The sequence below is a fragment of the Aspergillus pseudotamarii genome (assembly GCF_009193445.1).
Source record: "Aspergillus pseudotamarii strain CBS 117625 unplaced genomic scaffold BDV38scaffold_2, whole genome shotgun sequence".
Classification (NCBI taxonomy): Eukaryota; Fungi; Ascomycota; class Eurotiomycetes; order Eurotiales; family Aspergillaceae; genus Aspergillus; species Aspergillus pseudotamarii.
The window spans coordinates 182,521-206,261 of record NW_022475016.1 but is presented as its reverse complement, the minus strand read 5'-3'; the positions used below and the strand labels follow the sequence as shown (position 1 = coordinate 206,261).

The window sequence follows — 23,741 nt, the reverse complement described above, 5'->3', positions numbered from 1 at the left end:
AAGAGCCATGTGAACCTTCGCCGTAGAGAACAGAAATGGCTTTATCGCGGTGTCGTGCGTGTCCTTGGGAAGCCAGTCTTGATAGGGAGTGGGCGGCCGAGAAGATTGACCGCAGTATGGCTTGACTTCCACAGTTACTGCATCCATCGACTTGCTTGCCGTTTCTTCGTCGCGGACTCAGCTTTTCGTCGACCGCCTGAGGGTATATATATATCCACTCGTTGATAAGGTGCATCTATGATGTGGGGCTCATGATCTTACAAAGAAGATCAACTTCGTTGACATGTGAACTCTGTAGACCATGGCGCCGTTAGCTCAAAACAAGATAACAAAATACGATCAACCAACACCCCCATGACATTTAGTTGGAGAGCTATGTTGGATTGGGCTTTGGATCTGGATCGGGCTTTGGTGTTTCGAGACCGGTGGTATCGTATCCTCCTCGTCCCATGCTCACAGATCACCACCCAGTATGTGAAACAAGAACTGATTTGACAGAACGAAAGAAATGGGACACTTGTGTAGAAGGCGAAGGAAAGAATGAGTTGAGGAAGGTGTCTCGGAACAGTTGAGAACGACCAATTTATATCTTGCCTATCGGTTTGACGGGTCAGTGGTTTCTCGGCATATACCGGTATTCACAAAGTCTTTGTTTGAAATCTACAGTCGTTTTCTATTTCATTCTGGAGTCAACCGGTGCTTTCAGAAGACAATGGCAACAGTGACGGTTGACACCATCATTACAGGAGCGATTGGTAGAAACCATAAAACAATGAACTTTAGAGACTGACAATACAGTAAATAACCTGACTAGTTACCGAAGAATCTGGAAGTTAACTGAGATTGAATAATATCAGAGAGCTTTTCGGGGTAAGGCGGAATTAAGACTAAGATACCTGTTCAATGTATAATCTCTGTTTCCACGGCTCTTCTTTTAGAACTTATAATTAGGTGGTCCTACAAAAGAAATAAAGCGAAAATAAAAAAAAAAGATAAAGAAGAAGGAATCTGCAAAGAGTCATAGTGCTGGGTATAACTTACATGGAATTATCCTCCTAGTTGATAACAAGTAACTGGCAACGACTTGAATAACTATGGTTTCTTTGGTGACCTTGATTCGACTAAAGGACAAGGAAACCCAAGGAATATCACTCATACACTAACTATTGTTAATAAACCTTTACAGATATACTTGTTACATAGCAAACCTGTCGATAATCTATAAAGAGTTGCTTACTGATATAGTAGAGATATCTATACCTATATCGCGTCGTAATATAGCTATTGCTTTATTATTGCCTCCAAGCAACGTTTCTGGCAAAGTGTAGCTGTGGTTAAAGAGTTGCTTTAAGCAATTTATTCGGTATCACAACCTCTGATTATATACGATGGAGAGGTACCCCGATATAGTAAAATGGAATGACAGTGGATTTGTATATCTAATGCGAAAATGAATGATGGCTTAAATATAGTCGAAGTCGGTTTGGTAAAGAGGATGCACATCTAATATCTAGGCCACGCAAGCCTACCTGCATTACATGTAATAAATGGATCATAATTGAATTACGTTGCTGAAAAATAGTGTATTTGCTCTTATGCGAGAAAGTATATTACTTTGATTAGCCGTGTGGACCTCAGAATGTATAGGTACTCATGCTCAGACTTGGGTCAAGTTCGTGTGGTTGTCCAGCTGAGTGGTGGATTGCGTTATAGTCGGGACTCATCTCGAGTGTACCGGCTCTTTAGCAAGAGACTGCTCTATAACGCAACATGTGTTACACGCCATTAACTTCACCACAAGCGTCAGAAGTAGCAGACTTCACAGTGTATGTTCGTTGATACTGCTGATCAACATGCTCCAAGTAATACACTCCTTCCCCGACGCTAGCTAGATCGCCTCTTGGGGTGAAATTTGATGTGCCGTACGCGGCTTCGCGCAATTGACAGGCCTAGTAAACAAGTATTAGCATTGTGCTCGAAGATGAATGCAGGAGAGAGAAAGGAAGGAGCGTACCTCTTCGTACTCCTGTGGACTCGCCACGCGCCTCGCCTCCAATCTTGCAAACAGGTTAATCTTGTCGATAATAGCACTCACATCGCCCACGACCTGCAGTGTGAAAAGGGTGCTAGTAATGCCGCTGCCATAGCTAAACAGGCCAATGGTCTTATCCTGCAGCGCATCAGATCCAACGTGCGACAGAAGGCTGATCAATGAACAATACAGGCTCGCAGTATACATGTTTCCACACAGGCTGGGGGCACGGATACAAGGCTCGACACGAGATACAAAACGCTCTTTACTAAGTTCAATAAACGCCTTTTCCAGCTCCTTCGATTTAAGAGACTCTTCGTATGACAGATCTCGAAGATTCTGGTTCAGGTTGGCGAATTCCGCTCTGGACTTGTCATTCAGAAAGTCATTAAAGAGCAATCGACCGTATGACTTGCTGACTAGTTTGCAGTTGGGTGTGTGAAATGCCATAAAGTCAAACACGTCGATCATACTCTGACGCTCCTTAGCAAGGATAGCAACCGCTTCTGGATGTCTACCTTCCGCGTTATTTGCAAGGTGTGCGGCATTCTTGCGCAGCTCTGCATAGCAGCCATCAAGCGCGGACAAGAAACAGGAGATGGAGAGATGGCCGTTAACCAGAGGATATTCGGATTTCATGTCAGGTTTGTAAAAGTCATACGCGTGGGTCATGTATGAACCACGCAGCCCAGGCACCGCAACGATCGGTGCATTGGGCCCAACAAGAATTGCCACACACCCAGCACCCCCCGTTGGCCTGGCAGCAGCCTCCTTGTAAATAGCAATGTCGGAGGCAACAACAATAGCATCTCGGCCATCCCAAGAGCGCGATTCCACCCAATTAATTGCATTGAATAGCGCGTTTGTTCCACCATAGCAGGCGTTCACTGTGTCAGCGCCTTCTAGAGAATGATTGTCGGCAAAGAGCTGGGTGAGAACCGTCTTGACTGATTTAGCCTTATCGATGGGAGACTCAGTCCCTACTTCAAGTCGGCCGACCGATCGCGGGTCGATTGAGTATTTCCGTAGGAGTGATGCGACCGCTGTCAGAGCGAGAGAACAGACATCTACCAGAGGTTATTAGGGCCGACCATTGTCGAAACACAGCGCTCTGTCGCGAAAACTCACCTTCGCGGTCTGTGCAAAAGTTCATGGACCGCAGACCCAGGCCAATGGTATATTTGCCGGCAGAGACTCCCTGGTGACTCTCGAACTCGCTCTGATCTAAGACCTATAATAAAACCATCATGAGCAACTATTTCCCCGCACACGATGGGTCGTGTGTATACCTACCTGACCCGGGACATAGATCTCGAGGGCCTTAATGCCCACGTTCTTGGGGCACGCCATTAGGTATCCTGCAGCTAGGGGTCTATCGGTCAGCTGGGAGTGTTGCAGTCAAATGTCGCAAAAAGTTAACAAAATAAAATACTTGGGTGGTGTGTGTAGTCGGAAGCTGCAGATCAGGTTTAGGGTTGCCGGAGCTAATACGAGTAGACTTGCCTTGTTGGTCAATTTTTCTCCTTGGGGAACTTGACTCCGACTGGACTCTTTCGGGTGGTCGCCGCTCACATTGTATATGCAACCATATCAGGATGGGCTATATTACTACTAGATATTACTGCAGTATGGCGATTAAAAAACAAAAGGGATAAAGGCAAAGAAAAAGAAAAAGAAAAAAGGAACCAGCATCGAAAATCTTCCATTATCATCCTCCTCCCATACATTGGACACTCGCCCGCCATGACGGTAACCATTCCTAAATGTATTACTCCTTCTTCCTGGATTCCAGCAACTCATCCCTTGGTGGAGTCCATCAGTGCTGAAGTAAATGGCTGGTTCCTCCAGCACTGGCCCTTTCCAAATGAAAAAGCGAGGAAGAAGTTTGTGGCAGCGGGTTTCTCGCGCGTCACCTGTCTATACTTCCCTCTGGCACGAGATGACCGCATTGCCTATGCCTGCCAGCTGCTGACAATTTTGTTTTTGATTGATGGTGCGTCTTCTGTGAGTTGTGCTTGGCTATGGTAACTGGAAGCTAACCATGGGCTTGCAAGACCTTCTCGAGGACATGTCTCTCAAGGACGGTAAAGCGTACAATGACAAACTCATGCCGATAGCCAGAGGTGACGTAGCACCAGACCGTAAGTCTCCCAACCGGTCGGCAACTAGCTTATTTGCGCATTCCATTGCCTCATAGCTACTAACCATTTCCAGCCTCAATTCCTGTAGAATGGATGTTCCACGAAATTTGGGCGAATATGCGTGCCCAAGACGTTATGCTCGCTGATGATGTCCTCGAACCATGCTTCGTTTTCATGAGGGCACAAACGGACAAGTCACGCCAGACCATCAATGAGCTGGGCGAATACATGATCTATCGAGAGCGCGATGTGGGCAGTGCGCTTCTCTCCTCACTAATGCGCTTTGCTATGGACTTGCCCCTTTCGCCCGAGGAACTTGCAGTGGTACGACCGGTAGAGAGAAACTGTGCTAAGCACATTGCCATCATCAACGACATCTACAGCTGGGAGAAGGAGCTTGCGCAGTCGCAAAAATCGTCAGAAGAAGGATCTGTCCTATGTTCCGCCGTGAAAGTCATGGCAGACAATGCAGGTCTGAGCATTGATTCGGCGAGGCGGGTGCTGTGGAGCATGGTACGTGAGTGGGAATCTAAGCATGATTTACTATGTGCGATGCTGTGTGGGCAGGATCCTACCGATGTGAAGACTCTGTATGTAGAGGGATTGAAGTATCAAATGAGTGGGAACGAGCTGTGGAGTAGGACAACACCGAGGTATTTATTGGTGGATTAGGTCGGACCACGAAGGCCAAATGAACCAAATGGATTTTATGAACGCATGGAGTGCTCGTAGTTGGTAATATCATGGTCGTTAAGGACATCCACCGAAATAAGTGAGATTAGGCCCTACAAGGCCCATTACTCCGGACGATAGGGCTCCGGGGCAGCATAGATTTCGAGCAGTCCGACTCCGACACTGGCTAACCCATATATATATCTCCTTTCTCATACCCCCTTCTTTCTCCTCAGAACGCCATTACCCACCATGGACCCAGCAACACTATCTACATGCACCACCCTCGGGTGCCTGGACGATATCATGCCCGACATCGATCTTCCCATGATCCTCTCGTTTGCATGCCCAACTACACACTACGCTATAACCGAACAGAACCTCCGCCGTTCTTTCACGGAGCTATTGGGAAAAAGCCCCTGGTTGAGGGGATACATTCACAGTAACGTCACTGGACTAGATGAGCATTATAGGAAGGGAACAAAATTGTTCAGCCATATCCCTGATCTTTCATCTAACGTCAAGAATAAGGAAGATGCGGAGAGAATCGAATTTCAAGATCTCTCCTCGCACACAACATACAAGGGCAAAACCTATCCAGAGCTCGTGGCAGAGAACATGCCCGCCTCATACCTTTCACCCGAGCTCCTAGTTCCCAATCGAGCGACAAAAGATGCAAACGTGAAGTATGCCCTGCAAGCGAAGGTATCTTTCATCAGAGAAGGAGTCTTCATCGTGTTGAGCACGAGCCATGCGCTTATGGACGCTACCTCTCTGGCTGCGATATTCGGTGCATGGGCTGCTCTCTCGAGGGGAGAAGAACCTACACCATTGTCGCACTCTCCCGTCTTGGGGCCCGAGTTGGATTTCAGGGGACGAAGCGGGAAACAAACGATGGCCACGGAGGAATCGAACTCTTCCGATTGCCGAGGGGAGAAGAGCTGTATGCAGGCGACGTATGAAGCCCTGAAAGTTCAAAAACACTTATGGCATATGATGGGCCTTGATTACCGGCCGAAGGAAATGAGTAGCGCGGTGTTGGCCCAGCGGGTTCCGAGTCGGTCAACAGTGACGAAGATTTTCAAGATTACAGCAGCGGCGCTAGCCCGGTTGAAGGTAGATTGCTCCATACCGAATGGGAGCGAAGATCATGGCCAAGAAAGAGGGTGGATTTCAACCAATGATGCGCTTTCAGCACTTCTCTGGAGATGCATTGTCCGCGCGAGAATCGCCGCTACTCCGGACCTGCGAACTCGCACGAGCAGCGTGATGTGCGCTATGGATATGCGGAACTCCCCTGTTTTGGCCCCCAGGGCTACTCAAACGGCAGACGAGGCCGGCATGGCAAGGGCAAAACTTGCAAACATTGTGTTGTACAGCATCGAGAGAGCGCTAGTTCCCGAGCTCGTGGAGTCGAGTTCGCTGTCAGACACTGCACGTGGCATCCGCACTGCCATGCAGAAATACACCGAATCATCGCACGTTAGCAGGGCTTTACAACTTGCAGCAGCCATCCCGGATGTTTCAGCACTCGGGCTTGTGTACCCCACGTGGCTAGAGCATGATGTGGTTATCAGCTCCCTAGCACGTCTCCCATTGTACAACACACCGTGGGGAGACACATTTGGAGACGAAGGAAACGGTGTACCGGATATTGTTCGCTGGCCTGAACGCGTTTTTGAGGGTGTGACTTTTGTAATGCCTCGCAGAAGGGACGGTAGTGTTGAGATAGTGCTTACTATGGGAACAGCGGACATGAAGGAGATGGATCGGGATAAAGAGTGGAGCAGTTATGCTGAGAACGTAGCTTAGGCAGGGCAAAATAGATATGCGGCATATAAAGAATATGTCGGATGTGTATCGATTGCTCTTGTTATTTTCAGTTCTTCATCGTAGTCTTCTGTTTACAAAGTCTACAATAACTCATGCCCGCGAGTGTCTTTCTTGTATTCTAGGGAAGTTCTGCATTGTTTAAGAGACAATATCACTTCGTCCATTTGCTTCAATGATATCTCAATGGGAACTTCACTGAGCAAAAAAGACCTTGTATCGAAAATATAGAGTATGTATGGGTTGGGACTATTATGCGGTGCTGACAGAAATGCCGTCTTTCTGACTCTTTCCCTCTGTACTTCCTGCTATCTGGATCTCTCCATCCGCACCCTTGTGATCTTCAGTGACAACCGAATGTGCCGGCTGCCTCATATTGCGCACTTTCGCTCCAAAACTACTTAAAAACGCCACACCAGCACACGCCAAGCCCAGAATCCATGCCGCCCTGAGACCAGTTAGGTAGGCATCCAGAATATCTCGGAGCTGAGTGCCTGAAAAGTGAGACCGTAAATCATCGGCGCCCACGGAAATAATTTGGTTGGGATTATAGGTTGACGAGAGGGAAAGGAGCTTGGTTATGAGGCGATTGGTAAAGACGGACTGAGCCACAGATACAAATATCGTGCCACCAAGAGTTTGGAAGACTGGAGAGTGCAAGAACGTTAGCTAGGAATGGTCTTTCTTGAAAGGGAAAAAATAGTAGTCAAGTGGTAAAAGTAAAACGCGTACAGAGCAAGATTGCTGTAATAGACGCCGTATCTTCTGGCTTCGCGAACGTCTGCCCAGCCATGACTGGCACTTGCAGGCAAAGGCCTGAGCCAATACCAAAAACAAGCTGGCCGCAAACATACTTGGCCGTGCTGAGGTCCAAAGACAGGGTGTATAGAATACCACCAGCAACGGTGCAGAGAGCGGAGCCAATCCATAGGAAGATATGGAAGTATCCAAAGACAGTTAAAGCAGCACCTGCGACAATGCCGAAAATAGCTATTTTGGAGGTGAGCGCAGTCAGTGATATGGCAAGTATGGCAAGGGGTAAAATTGCTTACACGAGCCGACAATGAGCGGGAGGCTGCGGACTGAGCTTGCGGCGGCAGACAAGTTGCCAATAGATTGGAAGTAGATGGGTAAATAATATACAAAGGTAAAATACGAGCCAGCAAGGCTAAAAGTCATGTTAGTTCTAGTCAACAAGCGAGGAACGAAGGGCTGCCATACAAGCAATTGAAGAGGGACAGGAAAATTGTGTCGCGCTTCAGAAGAAGGCGGGGGACCGCCATAGCCTTCTCACCCTGCCACCATTGCGTTCCAGCGAAGGCAATAAGAATGACAATAAACCCTACAAGGCAGCCGATGACTTCGGAGGACCCCCAGGGCCTGGTAATGCCACCCCATTGTACTGCGAGGAGAAGACATACTAGAGAGCAGGTGACCAGTAGGACACCTAGCGGATCCATAAACAAGAACTTTTCCCAGATAGTCGCGGGTTTTGGCGTCGCTGTAGCCGGTGTTTTGAAGAAAATGAAGAGCACAAGCAAGGAAAATCCACCGATAGGGAGGTTGATATAGAAGCTTCAAAGTATTAGCCTGGTACTCAATCACCACTACAGTCACCCGGGACTCACCACCACCGCCATGTCACATTTGTTGTGAAAGCGCCGCCAACAAGCGGGCCAGCCACGCTTGCCAATCCATATACTGCCCCGAGCACGCCAGTGTAAGCAGGACGCTTCTCCGGCGGAGCGATGAAGGCAATGATGATGTAGCAACCATTGGTGACACCGGCGCCGCCAGCACCACAAATGGCTCTCCCGATAATGAGTGTCCGACTATCCTGAGCGACGCCTGTATGCAAGGTGAGGTTCGACTTCCGCTAGATAGGGATAGACAGGAAAGCAGTACCACAAATCAAGCTACCGATTTCAAAGATAACTATAGCCGCTATAATAACCCATTTGAGGGGAAAGTAGGTATAAGCCTTGCCCCAGGACTGCGCAAAGCTCGATATAGTGAGAAAGAACGCCGAGCCATACCATCCAATATCGTCTAAACTATTAAACTCCTGAGTGATACGTGGAATGGCCGTGGCAACTATACTCTAGTAAAATTAGGGTTGGGTGGTGTCGACTGAGGTCGGCGGGGGTAGGCTAACCATGTCCAATGCCACCAGAAATATACTGACTATGAGTGCCAGGACCAGCAAGGCCAATTTTATGCCAGATGGATAGTCACCTGTGGAAGTCATACTGTCGAAGACAAATATGGTGTTTGTGTATATGCCAGGTTGCTAGGGTGGGGCAGAGGGTGAGGGAAGGAGAGAAGGGAGACGCCTTTACGAGGAACAGGGACATGGAATTGTGCGTTCCATGGCAAAGCGGCGAGCTGAATGTTTCTCAAAAGCACAGGGCAAAATCTGGCTGGCGATCGGCGTTGCGTATATTTTTTTGGGACTATCCAGATGGAGATGTGCCTATTTCAGAATTACCCCATTAGGATAGCTTTGGAAATGGACCCGCCAAACACACACAAACCAGGTGATCTAGAATTCTTTCAGTTCAGTAAGCCCCACGAGGCCGCCATATCCCTCTTGGAAATCAATTCTGCAATATTCTTAGTCATTCTCTGACCCTGATGCTACTTTGCCTTCTGCATCAGGTGATTGATGCCCTAGCTTCTGCCAAGATTTTGTTCTTCATATCACCTCTCTTGGAATGCAATATGAGATAAATATAATACTACTAGTTTCTGTTTTTGTTCGGAATAAGCGTACTTGCTATATATCTAAGGTCGAAGCCACAGGATGCCCTTGGCAACTTTTCCAATATCGCCGCCCAGTGTCATTCAATATTAGGGGATATACGGAAGTAAAAGGTTTCAAAATTACCTACCACTATAATGGCTTAGTCCAACCTTTCTGATGCTATTATTGGGCAATAAATGAATATGCTCTATTTGATATGACTATAATGATCATATGAAAGATTCGAGTAAACTGGATCAGGTACACCTGCCTAAGACACAGATAAATGCCTGAGATGCAATGTTCCTTGATGTCATTCTAAAGACGAACTACCCTTTTAGAACGTTTTATTATACTGTCTTATATGTGAAGTCTCAAAACTTGTCGAAAATAACAATCTTCTTGAAGTAGTGGTAAATAACTTTGGCCAATTATATGAAAGGGCTGAAAAGCACGCTCATCGTGTGAATATCATAAGGGTCACCAGACCAAGAGATACTGGTCTCTACCGTCCTGCCCTTCTCTTTAAAACTAGTCGCTGTCCGTCCAACGGCGCAAGCGTGACTTTACCTGCACACTTCAAATCTAAATCTCTTCTTGCCTGATCCCGATCTACGCCTTCGGCAAATGTTATCTCGAATGTGTGCAGTAGAACCGAGAAGAAAGCCATGTATTCTGCTTGCGCAAACTTGCGGCCGAGGCAGGCGCGAGCCCCGTCACTGAATGTTAGCAAAGTGCCACGCATTTGGCGTGTTTTATCGGCTGCGATGGCGGCAGTTTTAGCGTGGGATTTCGCAGAGCTCGGCGCTGCCGTGGGCCTGCTCGTATTTTTATCGCTGAAAGAATAGCTCTCAGACCATCGCTCCGGTCTTAGTTCTTTGGGATTCTCCCAATACTTCTCGCTGTAGTGGACGCCTGGAGTGGATAAATAGACGCGGCAGCCTGGCGGGAGGATGTGTGAGGTGTTCCCAACGCAAACGCGCTGGGCTTCGTGGCACATTTTTGTGATGAGCGTAACGCCAGGGTAGAGCCTGAAAGTTTCGTACTGGATAGTTTTGTTAGCGCAGCTCAACTGAATCGTCTCAGACATCCACAGAGAAGGGGCCGGGGGGAGGATGAGATTCTTAGTAGGCATTGGAGACTCACCATAAAGCCGTACATATATTTCAACTCGGGAAAGTCTAATTGGTACGTGAGTTCACTGCGACCTTCCATAGCTGCTTGCGACCATACGGAGTCAACTTCAGCAGCGACACGCGTCTGTAATTCCGGCTCCAAGGCGAGCACAACCAGGCCGTATGCGATAGCATTCGCTGTGGTTTCATAACCTGAGTTCGTTTGCGGGTTAGCCCGTAAACGGACGCACCAAGGGACAGGGACTCACCGGCCAACAGATAGATAAACAAATTTCCCAAAACTTCGGACTCGGTAAACGCATGCTTTTTACTTGGCTCCGAGGGAGCTCCCTTTTGTTGCTGCTGTTTCTCCTGCGCAACGTCATAAGATGACTTGAGTAGCGTCTGCATTAGGTTTCCTGACGGTCCACGAGATGCCACACTTCCACCGCTGTCCAGCGCTTCCCGCTCCTCCTGGATCATAGCACGAAGATATTTGTCCAGCTCTGCATGTGCCAGTGTCGCCTTTGCCAGCGGAGAGACTCTTAACAGCCACGCCGGAAATACTAGAATAGCGACCATAAACGCCGTCGTATCCGTTATGGCTCTCAGAAAGCTGATCTTATATCCTGACGGAATATCCTGGGTCTGTTCTGTCACCGAGTCGAGCTTCTTGCCAAAGCCCGCAAGAGAAATAACTGCAAGTGTCAGAGCGTTGACGTCTTCATGCAGATTTCCAGGGGACTCTTGCTCCCATTTAGGAAGAAGATTGCGGGTTTGGCGCATAGTTTCTGTCCAGACAAGGTCGTTGACACCACTGCCATCTGATAAGGGCGGTGCAGTGATGCGTAGGTGGAAACGGTGCTCAGCTCCTTCGGCGGTTGCCACGTTCGGTCCATAGAGTTCGAGGAGTTCTATTATTATCATACAGGGTGGTTAGAAGCGAACCTAAACATGCCTGAGGGCATATGCTAGACCGAATGAACCCACTGTATTTATCTCGCGGTTTTGTGAAATCGTATCGACGGTTCATCACGTCCCAGCCCATCTTCGCATCTGCACTGTAGCAAATCATGCCCTCAGTGGATACGACAATAAAAACGTCACCATATTCCTCGTGGGCCAGCCGCTTATCCTCCCATGACCAGTCTTTGATCATAAAGCGGCACCATCGAGGCCATCCTTTACCCTCATCAAGAGAGTTAATATATATGGTGCGAAGAATGGGGGTTGCAATCTGGGCAAGAACTTGTGTCTCGAGCAGTGGAGTGACGACGACGGGAAGACCGGTTCCCTTCGCTTTGGTATAGTTTCGCCATAGCTTCAATGATTGTACAACAACGACGATGAGGGCCAGGACCAGCAGAATTCCTGGCGTAGCTATGTGTTGCATGGTAACCGGGCTCCTCTAGCATCAAGATGTGCTTGCGGACATGGGATAAAATATTTATATGGACTCCCGAATACTCGGCCCGGGGTGGGAATGGAACTGGAGTGATATTATTTTAGTTCTGGTTGCTGCGATCTGCATGAACCACGCTAAATTGGTGGTAATAATTTTTTTTTGAACTTCAACTTCTCATTTTCTTATTGGGGTAATGACCACATGGGGTATAGTGCGACGACCGCTAGTACTTCATCGCTTCAAAGGACCATACCAAGTACACACTTATTGCTCGGAACACAATTTAGCAGAAATAAATTCCATCATGACTAGTATCCAGCTCACACTAGAGGATATCCCTTCGTTGGAGGGTAAGGTGGTGGTTCTTACAGGTTCGTTCTTGTGACTACTCCCACATTGCATCTTGAATTCGTATACCTAAGCCCACACCTGTGATAGGCGGCGCCTCCGGTATTGGCCTGGCAGCTAGTCGGATCTTTGCGCACAAGGGAGCACAAGTCCATATTCTAGACATTGTACCCATTGATGAGGACTTTGACATCTACGAGATCCCTGGTCAGTCGAGTGGTGACTCTCCAAAGCTAGATCCGAGCTCTGGGGGTTCCATCCACTTTAGGAAGTGCGATATTACGGACTGGAGCTGCCTCCGAGACACTTTCCTTTCCTTTGACCACATTGACATTGTTGTCGCCAATGCAGGTGTATCTCAGGACCCAGACTACTTCACCGATACTTTGGATGAGAGTGGCCAGCTTAAAGAACCAGCCCATCATGTCGTCGACGTTAACTTTCGCTCGACATTAAACCTCACGAAGCTCGCCCTTCGACAATTTCAGAAGCAAGGCCCAGGGAGCAGTCTTGTCATTACCGCGAGTAGCACTGCGTATTCGCCTGAGCAGAGCCTGCCAATTTACAGCGCCACCAAAAGTGCTGTATGTTGGGCGATCCCTAAAGTGTCCACTGCTGGCTGACCATTTTTTTCTAGCTCATCGGCTTAATCCGAGGACTGCGTCCGATGGCAGAGGTCTATGGGGCTACTGTTAACGGAGTGGCACCAGCCGCTACCATCTCCAAGCTCTTACCCGGAAATCTCGCACTGCCTATCAAGGCTGCAGGAGCACCCATTAGCAGCTCCTTCCACGCCGGTCTTGCGGTAGCATTTTCAGCTGTTGCGCAGCAGGCGCGCTCCGTTGAGCTGTACGGTAGAGATGACCCCGCAAAGGTAGCATTGCCAGGCCGGTGGAATGGCCGGGTCATCGTAACTTTGGGTGACAGATGGACGGAGGTGGAGGAGCCAATTGCGACATTGCGCTCGCAGTGGTTCGGGGAATATAACACAGAGCAGACCGCACTACAACAGAAGCTGACCGATTTACGGGGGGTGTAGTTAGACGTTGTACATTTTTTTTTTTTTTTTGGAGAAACGACTAAAATGAAAGTCTCGATAGGCTCGCAGTGAGCTTTCCTGACTATTTGCCATAGGAATTGGGCAGCGCGCTTTTGATAATATTCAATATTTCATATGTTTCTCTATATAGAATGTCTATCCAAAACTAAAGTAAACAATAATCCTGTGTATTCATCTATATGAATAGTAGAGACACTAAAGTAACAGTCGGTAGTTACCGAGATGTCTAGAGGTCTAGTGTGTACAGGCGGGTTAGAGAGAGGGAGAAGTTTAAGATTATTCAGATACGGGAAACCTTTGCTTTTAGGGACTGGCAGGGACTCACTAGCCGGTGAGGCCATGAAATGTGGTTTACCATAGTCATACATCACCATATGGGAAGGCTAGCTAAGGCCTCTCGTGGAACCGAATCCAGAGTTCTGGTTTCCACCACATCACAAAGACCTTGCCCTCTTCCAGCCAATCCAGATCTTTGTTGACAAGCTCCATGTCGTACTTCCATAGCAACTTGGCCAAAAGCATATTAATTTCCATATATGCGAAACTATCGACATATCAGTTTGGATCCCAGTCCACTAGGACGAACAAACAAAGGGGCTTGGCTTACTTGCGTCCTAGACAACCTCTTGGACCTAATGAGAAAGGCTGGCTAGCCTCCTTGACATCCCGACTATTGGGATCTATCCAGCGCTCGGGTTTGAACTGCATTGGATCCTGGAAGTACTTTGCATCGTGTGTCACTGCCCAAGCGCTCGTATATATCTCCGTCTATTTGGCGTCCATGTTAGCCCTTTTTCAAAACATCATCCATAGGTGGTGGGGCCACTTGCGCCTGGCGGAATAAATTCACCGTGCAATTCAAAGCCTGGTGAGATACGAGGGAAGCCCTGTGATCCCGGGGGGTATATCCGTAGACCCTCATTAATCACGGCTTGCAGATACGAAAGCTGTTGCGCCTTTTGTGCTTCAATCTCGCCGAATGAGGTAAATGCCCCGCGAATTTCAGCGGTGAGTTGATTGAGGACATCTGGATTCTTGAGCAGAAAGAAGGTAGTGCCTGCGAGGAAGGTCGATACTGTTTCGCCGCCAGCAATCCTGTGAGAGATGAGCGTACTGGATATTAAAAGCACAAGCAAAATCTCGCTACCCACGCTAAGGTCGACACATGGGCCGTCATCTCCTCCTTATCAACCTCGCCAGTGCGCACCTTGTCGGCCAGGGTAGTAAGGAAGTCCCTTTTTCCAGTTTTCGAACTGAGGCGTCTGTTATAACGGTTAGATTAGTCGTTCTCCGTCTTGACCACACTCACTTTTCCACTTGTGCCCTGCTATACTGGGAATTCTGGTTCTGGACGACCAAGGTCGATGGGAACACGATCTTGGCGATCGTGGCGACGAACGGCAATCGGCTTAGGTTGTCAATCAATGTGATGAGGTACAAATGATCTTCAACGAGGTCCGACCAAAAATGGGGTTTTCCTGTTGGTTGTTAACGGTCAGTGGAGGGTAACGTATCTTGGTTGGCAACAAGCAGTTTGTCTCACCATCCTCGAGGCTATGAAACGACTCCCCGAATGCCATCTCCCCAAGGATATCAAACCCAACCATCTCGGTCCACTTTGTCATGTTCAACCCTGGGCTTCCTTTCCCACCCTTCTTCCCAACGATCTCAATAAATCTATCCACAATCCGGCCAACAGTACCCTCCTGCTCCAATAAGCTCCGCTGGGAGAAGGCTGATGAAAGCATGCGCCGCATCTCGCCGTGTTTCCTTGGGTTGCGCTCGCTGCCAATACATGACTTCCTGAAACCCGCCCCGAAGACATCATAGAACGGGCTTTTAATGGCGATAGGCTTGCCGGGAGCGGCATGCCCGTATATGGCTTTCCAGGACTCGACCGACGCGAAGGACAGTTCGTTTGGGGAAATACGAACAATCGGCCCTGGGGGAGTTAGTCCGCCACTTGGCTACGGGACGCTGGGACGTCTCTGGCATACCGTACTGCCGATGCAACTTCTCGATCGCGATGTGGATTTTGCCAGTTGCAGTATTATTGTATCGCCATAGCTGGGAAAATGTAAGCCCGTCTTTTCAACACAGAAAATGCCCGGGAGCAAAAATACCAACGTCGCTCTACCTAAGAGTGGCCCAGGGAACCTGGCCAGAGGGTGAAAAAAGACATTGTATGCGGCCTTAATGAGCAGAAACCCCACTACAAACGAGCATACCAGCAGAAGCGGCCAGTTTGCTGCTCGTGGTGCCCAGCTTGCTATATCAGCCATCACGCTTTCAGCAGTTGCAGGAACAAATTCCCTACTGGCGGACATATTGGTTGGCTATTCATCTCACGCCCAGAGAAGAGGTACGGGATACGATAGATCCATTTTCGACATCTTTGAATCGGGATTTATGCCTGACCCGCGGCCCCGAGAAGCCCTTTGCGGATATTGTCTCGAAGGGGAAAGACCACTTTCTCCTCATTAGGAATATCCGGAGCTATAAGTTACATTAGCGGACCTATCCTATATCTACTAGGTAATCCACCCGATTAGGAGTTCGCTGCGACTGGGCCATTGTGAGGCAGTCTAAACCACTATCATGCAATCCCAGAGGGAGTTCCGGAGTTCCTGGGACCTCAGGAGCTATAACCAGATTAGAACTCTACATAGCTCTAAATTAGTCAGAGCTTTACCTTCCTTCTAATTATATCAAAGCAATAAAATTTTCATAAATATGATCCCATACTAAAATAACCACTAAGCATATTGGCTAATATTGTCTTCACAGTTTTTATGAATACTATCTATATCTATATTGATATTCATACTTCGTGGGAAACTTTTTCTAAAAGGTATAGGTTTAATATAATCATGTGAATATTTCCGCGGGAGTTCAAGCTGTCATTTCCAGCCCCAACCCTGACCCACTCTTCGGACCATGGCCGAGGGGCAGGATTGCCCAAAAATAACTCGTTGGCTAATGTCACGGTGGTAATTGTCGGAAGCGGTCATGTATACTGGTTATTGTATCATCTCCACTCCTAAGAGTTCAGCCAACCTTTTTTTATTTCTTCTTTTGGCTGTTATAGGAGGTTATCTTGGCGACTCCAAATCATCCTTCGCAGCACGCTATGCATCCCTTAGCAACTCGAGCCTCTGAATCGAGGCATGCAATCGTTCACGGCATTGCCCTGCTGGTCCCGACGCGCCCCGTAATCGCTCTCGGAACCGCACCGAAAATCCGGTCATGGCCTTCAACTTCTCGTGGACTAGGAGCGCGATCAAGCTTCTTCGCTCGGCCACACTCTCGACTACATACTCACCGACGCGCACAGGCACCGTCATGACCAAGCTAGCCGCCATCTGCTCGTCTCTCGCGCATGATACCGTGGGAAGCTGCTCCAGGAGTCCAGCGTAAAGGTCCACAATTTGCTCAATGAGCATAACGAGCTGGGCCGTGTTGGAGCCTTGTCCAACGCATTGAGGGGCACACGCTAATACGTCGCTCCCGAGTCGCGCTGCGCGTTCATGAGCAGCGAAGACAAACGACATATTCTGCCCTAGTTGGGCCGCGCTGCCGCGGGTAGGGTTTATGGATGAAGAGGGATAGCACCAGCGTGAGTATCCGCTCAGACTGAATAGTAGTGCCGACAGGCGATCAGCGCAGGCGCAGGGGTTCGGTGGAGAAGATGGCCGATTCGCCAATGCCTCGAACGCGGGGGATGATCGGCCGAGGGAGGCGTCTTGCTGCGTTCCCCCACCACAGAGGGTGGGGCCTGGAGATGTAGAGCGATCGTTGTCAGGCGTGGATGTGCTTGGGACTAAAATGGAGGTGCACGCGGTTGCGTCAGTCGGCTGATACTGATCAAGACTAACTGGTTGACTCACATGGCTCATAAGCGACTAGGTCAGCAGGAGCGTTCTTGGGCTTCTTATCGTCCTCAAATGTCCAGTCCAAGTGGTCAGAATATTCCAAAGACGATCCTATAAAATCCATGGCGGCCCCATCGCTAAGATATGGCGAGGAATTTGGAGTGTGACTCTGGAAGGCGGAGTGCTCTTCGTCCGTAGGCAGGCTAGTCAGTAATTCAGGTGATATAGTTGGAGGTCCAAGCTCATGCTGAGGCTTATCAACTGCGTATCCTGCCTGAAACATAGAGTCACTGGTCTTTTCCGGTGCCAGAGAAAGCTCGTTATAGTGGCGCTTATGTGAGGCGCCTTTGTTGGGATTATGGATGCTCCAGCTCAACTCTATGCCGGCTGTGGGACTCATACTTCGGCAATTCTGCGGCCGTGATGACCGGGAACTGGACTTGCCGGTCCTGTTGTATACGCATTTTACTTTTAGCCCAACACATCGTGCACAGCCTAACTGATCGCCGCTGCATTTGACCTGGTGGCGGTTTAGCTTCTAACACCTTTATACAGAGGGGAGATGCCTACTGCTTGTATTGGCGCATGTCTCTTACCTTGTGAACCCGGCACGTTTCACAAGCAAACTTCCGGGTAGAATGGCCGGGGTCACCGTGGGGAAACGAACCAGCTTTAGAATTCTTCGACAGTCCCTTATCTGTGAACGAGAGAGTGCCGAACATCACTGCTCCTCTCACCAGAAGGGAAATCGAGTGTTCGACGTTCTGCGGCTATGAACAGCCCTGGCGTCCCATGAAGGGTACTGGTGTGGGGGAGGCGGAGGGGAGGGGCGGACAGCTCTTATCAAGAAATAGCTGAAGCAAAAGACTTTAAAATTTGTGTATGTATTTCGTCGAGTCGAGGACAGTGCTGCCCGTATTAATTGACAGATTTGCAAGGGCATTGCTTGCACATTCACCTATCCTCACGTCGGGGCGTTGGTTGGTATGGTGGGGCTTGCTGTCTCGTATCATCACCACGCTAAGCGCTGGCTTCATTGCGATGCGGGATAATTCATGACTACACGGAAAATGACAGGCTCACATCACTTCGCTTAGATTCAAACCTCATCTCCGGTTGGAAGTCGGGAAGCAGAAGCCCCTCCTTCCTCAGGGACAGGTATCCGCAGATAATTGCTCGGACCACCCATACTAAATCCTTCTCACTATTTAGACTCCTTCACAACACTTCACCTCGGCTTTCGACATTAGCCATGAGAGTCCTAGAGTAGACGAACACAATGAGACCATTAAAGGTAGAAAAAGTCCCATCCAAGGGCCGAGAACACCTATTGCGTATATGTAGGAGTCCATGTAGTACGTAATGCCTGACGAACAGAATAATCATTGGTCGACCGATACAGGGTGTCTTAATCTAAGTAGAAAATCTGGCTAGTGGGCGGATTGCCTGCTCCGGTAGTACTGCCTACAGGATGATATAACCTAGTGGTTCCACTCTCTACAAGACCCTTTGACGGCTGAGATCAATTCTTAGGTTACTTCAATCTCATGGGGGCCAAAACCTCGGCTTGCTCTCGGTTACATGGCAAGTTGTAATAAATTTTGAACACGACCACTACTCAGGCTTAAAAAATGAAGCTTTGATCCACATATAAGGTAATAAAATTCCCGCGCAGTTTGGGGTCCAAGTCCAGGATCCGCTGCGGATCCTGGTGGATTTCCAACCGATCTTGTGGCTTGGACACAGAGATCAGCCGATTTGGGCCGAATCTGCACAGGTTTATTTATCTAATTCACTGGGTTTATCTTGATCTTTGAGCGAGGAGGGTGGGGGAAGGGGAGAAGGGAGGAAAATAAAAAATGCCAAAGAAAAGAGACCTCAGATTACGAGTAGTCAACTTTTGGTACCGTGAAATTGCGGCTATTTGTGGGTTTCTCCCGCGGAGAATACCTTTTTATATTGCACTGAAGTCCAGAGACTAGGGCTCCGATACTAGTGCCATGAACGGGGTGGAGCCGCTAAGGCAGGAATGGAAGGTACCGTCACCGGGCCTCTCACGCCACCTACCGAAAGGAATTGACCCCATACGGCAGACTAAATCGAAGTTCCGGACAATGGACAATGTTTACCAATTTTACTCACACCAACTCACTATAATTCAGCCAATTTAAGTCGATTTAAAAAGCACCATTAGATTATCTACCAATAGTAATCGTCTAAATAATCGGGTTATCAGCAACTGAATATATTTACCGCTGTTAAGGCGTTTTTCCGCCAGCACTCGACCGCTTTAGAAACTCTTAGTTTTATTTCCTGCTGTCTCTATAAACTTAGATTTTTTAACTAACGTTAGGTACTTGAATCCCTAAACTTAGGGCCTAGTGTCTGGATATTTATACCGCTAGGACTACTGCTATTACCACCCCATCCCCTACCTATACCCCTACCACTACCACTACTACTACCACTATAGTACTAATTCTAGATACTATAATCCTCTCTAATTTTTTAATACTATTGATTTAATTAATATTTAATAATATTAATATATTGTAAAATTCTGAATGGTAGAGAGCGCTATTAAATAAGTATGTGACTTAATGTAAAAACTCTGAGATTCCTGTAAGAAGTCATTTTATTGTCCAGACCTTCGATTTAATCCGCCGTAACCCTGCTTTGTACCCATCAAGTCCAGATTTGCATCCTTTTGGTTAAAAGCATGTCAGGCTTTCTGTCTAGACACATAAGATAAACCTTGCTACCTAAGTTATTGCCATTGTGCTGGGAGGAATCTACATCTTAGCAACCAGAGTAGTTACTAGCTATGTATATATATGCTCTTTTAGATACAGTTCACTTTATCAGTGGCTTGACTCTGCATGATCAGAGCGATTCGTTTTAGACTGGTGATACTATACTGGTCGACACGTACGGTATCGGACCAATTCGGTTGTCAGATAATCAGGTTCTGTGGAGAGAGGGTAGTTGTGGAAGGCAGCAGTCCTAATTACTCGCTATGTTTCAATCCGAGCATATCGAGAGAGTCCTCCCATAGCTGCTTCTCACGCCTTTCGTCATATGCCCAAGGCGCATGCCCATCATCTCCAATTGGAACCTGTACCCCCTCGACCTCGACGCCTGCAGAAGGCCCTTGTTCAACGCACTGGCTCAAATACTTGCCACCTTTGGTCTTCCATTCCTCACTCAACGCAGCGTATATGCAAGTAGCTGCGCCCTGCTCGGCGTTCATCATGTATGCATACACAGAATCATTGGCCTGAAGTGCTTCTATTACCTTTGGATCCCAGTGCTTCTGTAGTCCAGTCCAGATACCCCCCGGGTGCAAGCTGCTTCCGTGGACACCACGGCTGCCATAACGGCGCTCGAGCTCGTTGGCGAACCAGATGTTGGCCGTCTTCGCCTGCCCGTAAGCGTGGCCTGGATCGTATGACCCCGGTTCTGTGAAGTTGTAGTCTCCGGGACGGACTTTGCCGTAACGATGGCCCATAGAAGAGACAGAAACGACTCGGGAGGGAAAGTCATGAGAGGCAGAGGCCAGCAGGGTCGACTTGAGGAGCTGGAAGAGCAAGAAATGACCAAGGTGATTGGTTCCGAATTGGGTTTCAAATCCATCTTCTGTCTTGCCTTCTGGGGTGTGCATGACGCTGAGGTCGTTGAGGATCAGTCATGACTGTGCTATTTGATCAGAGACACTAGACGGGGGTCGCTTACCCAGCGTTGTTGATTAGAACATTAAGCTTCTTGCTCTGACTCAGAAACTCTGCAGCCGCTTTTCTTACCGATGCCAAACTGTCCAATCTCATTTCAATTAAGGTGATCTTGCCGCCCTTTGTCGTGGATCGGATATCATCGACCACCTTCTTGCCCTTAGCCACATCGCGGACCGTGCCAAAGACATGAGCTCCCGTGGCATAGAGTGCCCGAAGGATCTCGATGCCAATCCCAGAAGATACCCCAGTGACTTGGTCTCGTTAGAAGGAATGGTTTCTTATCATCCAAGGAGGGCAGCAGTGATCTCATACCCAGGAATGTCTTGTCCGTAAGTTTACCAATTAGGGCCTCATCCTTCACAATTTGAAGGGCCGTTGGCCGACTATCTCCTGGGCCTTTAAACCCGGCATATGCATGTGCGTAGTGAGACATCCTTTGGGGGGGAGACTCCTCTGACTCTTCGTTCATGTCGTAGCATAAGCAAGTTCAATACCAGAACATCGTGCTTTATTCACACGCATTCTTGCTAACACGGCATCGCAATTAGTGCCACATAGTTCCTTTCTTAAATGAGCAATGTCCTAACATGGTACCGATTGTAATTTTCCCCTTTGGGTCCCACCACTAGAAGTCCCACCACCCGTCGGAGTGTTGGAACTAAAGCCCCAAACAGTCCAATTTGGGCCCACATTAACAATTTCCTCTTAATTTAATTTATTTTTTCCCCATTATTACATAACCCGCAGTAATATACTGGTAACTATCACTTGTTCTAGGCTTTCTCGCCTCGGAACTTTGGCATACTGAGACACACACACACTCTCTCTCTCTCTCTTTCCACAACCATCCCCACACGTCTTCACAGTCCTTACTCTCTCGCCTCCGGATCTAACTCCCAGAAGTCGGCCTCGTACCCCTTCCGTGGGCTAACATCCAACCACAGATCACTGCTCGGCAAATCCACTGCTGCTGCAATGGTATGCCCATGCGCGCCCGGGAACTTCCAGTCGCCTCCATTCTCCACGGGCACGCAGTCACTGCTCATGATGAAGAGCGCCAAGGCGCCTAACATCTGGCTCATAGCTTGATGTCGTCCGGCGCAAAGACTCGCGCCGCCCCCGAAAGGACGGAAAGCGCCGCGGGCAGCCTTGGCCTCGGCGGAGCGCGGGTCGGCGAGGAAGCGACCGGGATTGAAGTCGCTGACAGTGGAGCCCCAGTAATTGGGGTTGGAGTGCAGAACATTGTTGGGCAGTTCCATGACCGTTCCCTTCTTGAGGAGATATTGGTTTTTGAGGGTGACATTTTCCGTCACAAAGCGGGAGGAAATGCCGCAGGTGCGATGACGGAAGGTCTCGTTAATGGTCGCGGTCAGGAGCGGCGCTTGACGCTTTAAGTCGATATTTTTGATCGTCCAGGTACGACTGCTGCCACCCCTCTGGGCAGCGATCTCTGTCGGTGTCGCAATCTGGCTGATCTCATCGCGCAGCGCCGCCAGCAATTTGGCATCCCGGTAGACGTAGTACACGGCCCAGAAGATGGTTGGGACGGTGTTGGTCAGAATGCCGATGATCATCGTGACCTCCAGTTTGCCGATATCGAGGTTGGACAAGCCACGCTCGGCAGCGTGGCGATGTCGGGCTTTGACGAGTTCCGAGCCCTTCAGATGTCCGTTGTTCGTGAAGTATTTCGCAAAGCCAGCCCATGCATCGGCGCGACCACGGTCACCAGTGGGGCAAGTCAGGCTTGCCTTGGGGGTGATCAGAAGGTCGGAGATATTGTCATCGAAAGCCCTGCATTGATCGAGTGAGCCACTTTTGCATGCGTGAAGACCGTGGAGAGGAAGTGATTACCAGAAGCCGGCTTCAACCTTGGGGTCTTTAAACGGATTCTCGGGCCCATAGATCCCATTCGTCGAGCTCATGCCGAACTCATGTCTGAACCAGTGCAGCAAATTCACCCGTGTGGTCTTTCCGTGCAGCTTCTTGATCGAGTCATTCAAGTCGTAAGCCACCCGCTGGAGGATGGGCTCGAGCTTGGGCCCTGGAGCTAGCGTGGCGTGGATATCCAGCATCACGGCATTCATGTATCCCTCCAGCTTGTTGGGACCCATGGTCTTGTCAAGAACTGTCCGTGCGCCCTGCTTCGAGAGCCCAGACAATTTGTTGATGACCAGCGCGGCAATGGGAGCGAAGGCGATAGCATCGGGGTTCTTATCCACATGCGAGAGAACCTCTGGGGTATTGACAATGGCCACTTTGCCGCCTGGTACGGGAATCAAGTAGATGGGAAGCCCGCATTTCTTCCTATAAGGCATTCGCAGTTAGCATACCATCGTTCTGCAGAGAGATTCCGCCACACAACTCACGCGATCCACACAAAATGGCGAGAGCCAAAACGGTAGATATTGATGGCATGGCCGATAATGGGAATGGAAGGTTTAATTAGGGTCGGCTCCCGTTCATCTTGATGGTAGACGAAAAGCAGTTTATGTAAAATAAAGAGTGCAATAAAAGTAATAAACAACGCCACGCGATGTTCATGTAACGTGTCCCACAGGTTTTGCTGCTCAAAAGCTAGCTTAAAATCGCCGTGCATTCTTGTTTTGATAGAATCCATACTTGGCATATTCAAGATTACATTGAGATGGCCCCATTATTAATAATGGCAGCGAGAGAGGTCCGGATTCAGGGCAGAATGGTTAGCTCCTAGAGAAAAACCTGTTGCATTCCCAGAAGGGGAAATCATCCTTTTGGATCGACGCCCCATTAGGACACTACCTGTTTGGGATACT

General features: G+C 48.8%; 9 protein-coding genes across 9 annotated transcripts; 3 read left to right on the top strand and 6 right to left on the bottom strand.

Annotated features, from left to right (window-relative positions):
* Positions 1–1,775: 1,775 nt before the first annotated feature.
* Positions 1,776–3,382, bottom strand: BDV38DRAFT_291938 (hydroxymethylglutaryl-coenzyme A synthase C terminal-domain-containing protein; the record flags this gene model as incomplete). Its single annotated transcript, XM_032061884.1, has 4 exons — positions 1,776–1,949; positions 2,015–3,099; positions 3,161–3,263; positions 3,326–3,382. 4 exons carry the CDS (start codon positions 3,380–3,382, stop codon positions 1,776–1,778), a joined length of 1,419 nt encoding a protein of 472 aa, XP_031919247.1.
* Positions 3,383–3,775: 393 nt separating this feature from the next.
* On the top strand, positions 3,776–4,845 carry BDV38DRAFT_267195 (Aristolochene synthase; the record flags this gene model as incomplete). Its single annotated transcript, XM_032056541.1, has 3 exons — positions 3,776–4,025; positions 4,087–4,173; positions 4,247–4,845. The coding sequence occupies 3 exons, from the start codon at positions 3,776–3,778 to the stop codon at positions 4,843–4,845; spliced, it is 936 nt and encodes a 311-aa protein (XP_031919246.1).
* A 252-nt stretch (positions 4,846–5,097) lies between these two features.
* BDV38DRAFT_277210 (transferase family-domain-containing protein) lies at positions 5,098–6,657 on the top strand (the record flags this gene model as incomplete). The annotated part of the gene is made up of 1 exon (XM_032058431.1): positions 5,098–6,657. The coding sequence occupies one exon, from the start codon at positions 5,098–5,100 to the stop codon at positions 6,655–6,657; it is 1,560 nt and encodes a 519-aa protein (XP_031919245.1).
* A 270-nt stretch (positions 6,658–6,927) lies between these two features.
* BDV38DRAFT_267194 (MDR family MFS transporter) lies at positions 6,928–8,923 on the bottom strand (the record flags this gene model as incomplete). Its single annotated transcript, XM_032056540.1, has 7 exons — positions 6,928–7,322; positions 7,408–7,665; positions 7,728–7,843; positions 7,897–8,250; positions 8,304–8,523; positions 8,581–8,776; positions 8,831–8,923. The coding sequence occupies 7 exons, from the start codon at positions 8,921–8,923 to the stop codon at positions 6,928–6,930; spliced, it is 1,632 nt and encodes a 543-aa protein (XP_031919244.1).
* A 1,000-nt stretch (positions 8,924–9,923) lies between these two features.
* BDV38DRAFT_277208 (putative cytochrome P450 oxidoreductase) lies at positions 9,924–11,926 on the bottom strand (the record flags this gene model as incomplete). The annotated part of the gene is made up of 4 exons (XM_032058430.1): positions 9,924–10,463; positions 10,565–10,746; positions 10,803–11,447; positions 11,524–11,926. The coding sequence occupies 4 exons, from the start codon at positions 11,924–11,926 to the stop codon at positions 9,924–9,926; spliced, it is 1,770 nt and encodes a 589-aa protein (XP_031919243.1).
* A 316-nt stretch (positions 11,927–12,242) lies between these two features.
* On the top strand, positions 12,243–13,325 carry BDV38DRAFT_277207 (short chain dehydrogenase reductase; the record flags this gene model as incomplete). Its single annotated transcript, XM_032058429.1, has 3 exons — positions 12,243–12,309; positions 12,377–12,870; positions 12,924–13,325. 3 exons carry the CDS (start codon positions 12,243–12,245, stop codon positions 13,323–13,325), a joined length of 963 nt encoding a protein of 320 aa, XP_031919242.1.
* Positions 13,326–13,733: 408 nt separating this feature from the next.
* On the bottom strand, positions 13,734–15,628 carry BDV38DRAFT_291937 (cytochrome P450; the record flags this gene model as incomplete). Its single annotated transcript, XM_032061883.1, has 8 exons — positions 13,734–13,890; positions 13,954–14,086; positions 14,173–14,441; positions 14,498–14,608; positions 14,656–14,824; positions 14,890–15,288; positions 15,344–15,413; positions 15,470–15,628. The coding sequence occupies 8 exons, from the start codon at positions 15,626–15,628 to the stop codon at positions 13,734–13,736; spliced, it is 1,467 nt and encodes a 488-aa protein (XP_031919241.1).
* A 4,597-nt stretch (positions 15,629–20,225) lies between these two features.
* On the bottom strand, positions 20,226–21,382 carry BDV38DRAFT_277204 (SDR family oxidoreductase; the record flags this gene model as incomplete). The annotated part of the gene is made up of 3 exons (XM_032058428.1): positions 20,226–20,883; positions 20,951–21,200; positions 21,262–21,382. The coding sequence occupies 3 exons, from the start codon at positions 21,380–21,382 to the stop codon at positions 20,226–20,228; spliced, it is 1,029 nt and encodes a 342-aa protein (XP_031919240.1).
* A 436-nt stretch (positions 21,383–21,818) lies between these two features.
* Positions 21,819–23,545, bottom strand: BDV38DRAFT_277203 (cytochrome P450; the record flags this gene model as incomplete). The annotated part of the gene is made up of 3 exons (XM_032058427.1): positions 21,819–22,740; positions 22,801–23,253; positions 23,316–23,545. The coding sequence occupies 3 exons, from the start codon at positions 23,543–23,545 to the stop codon at positions 21,819–21,821; spliced, it is 1,605 nt and encodes a 534-aa protein (XP_031919239.1).
* Between the last annotated feature and the right edge of the window lie 196 nt (positions 23,546–23,741).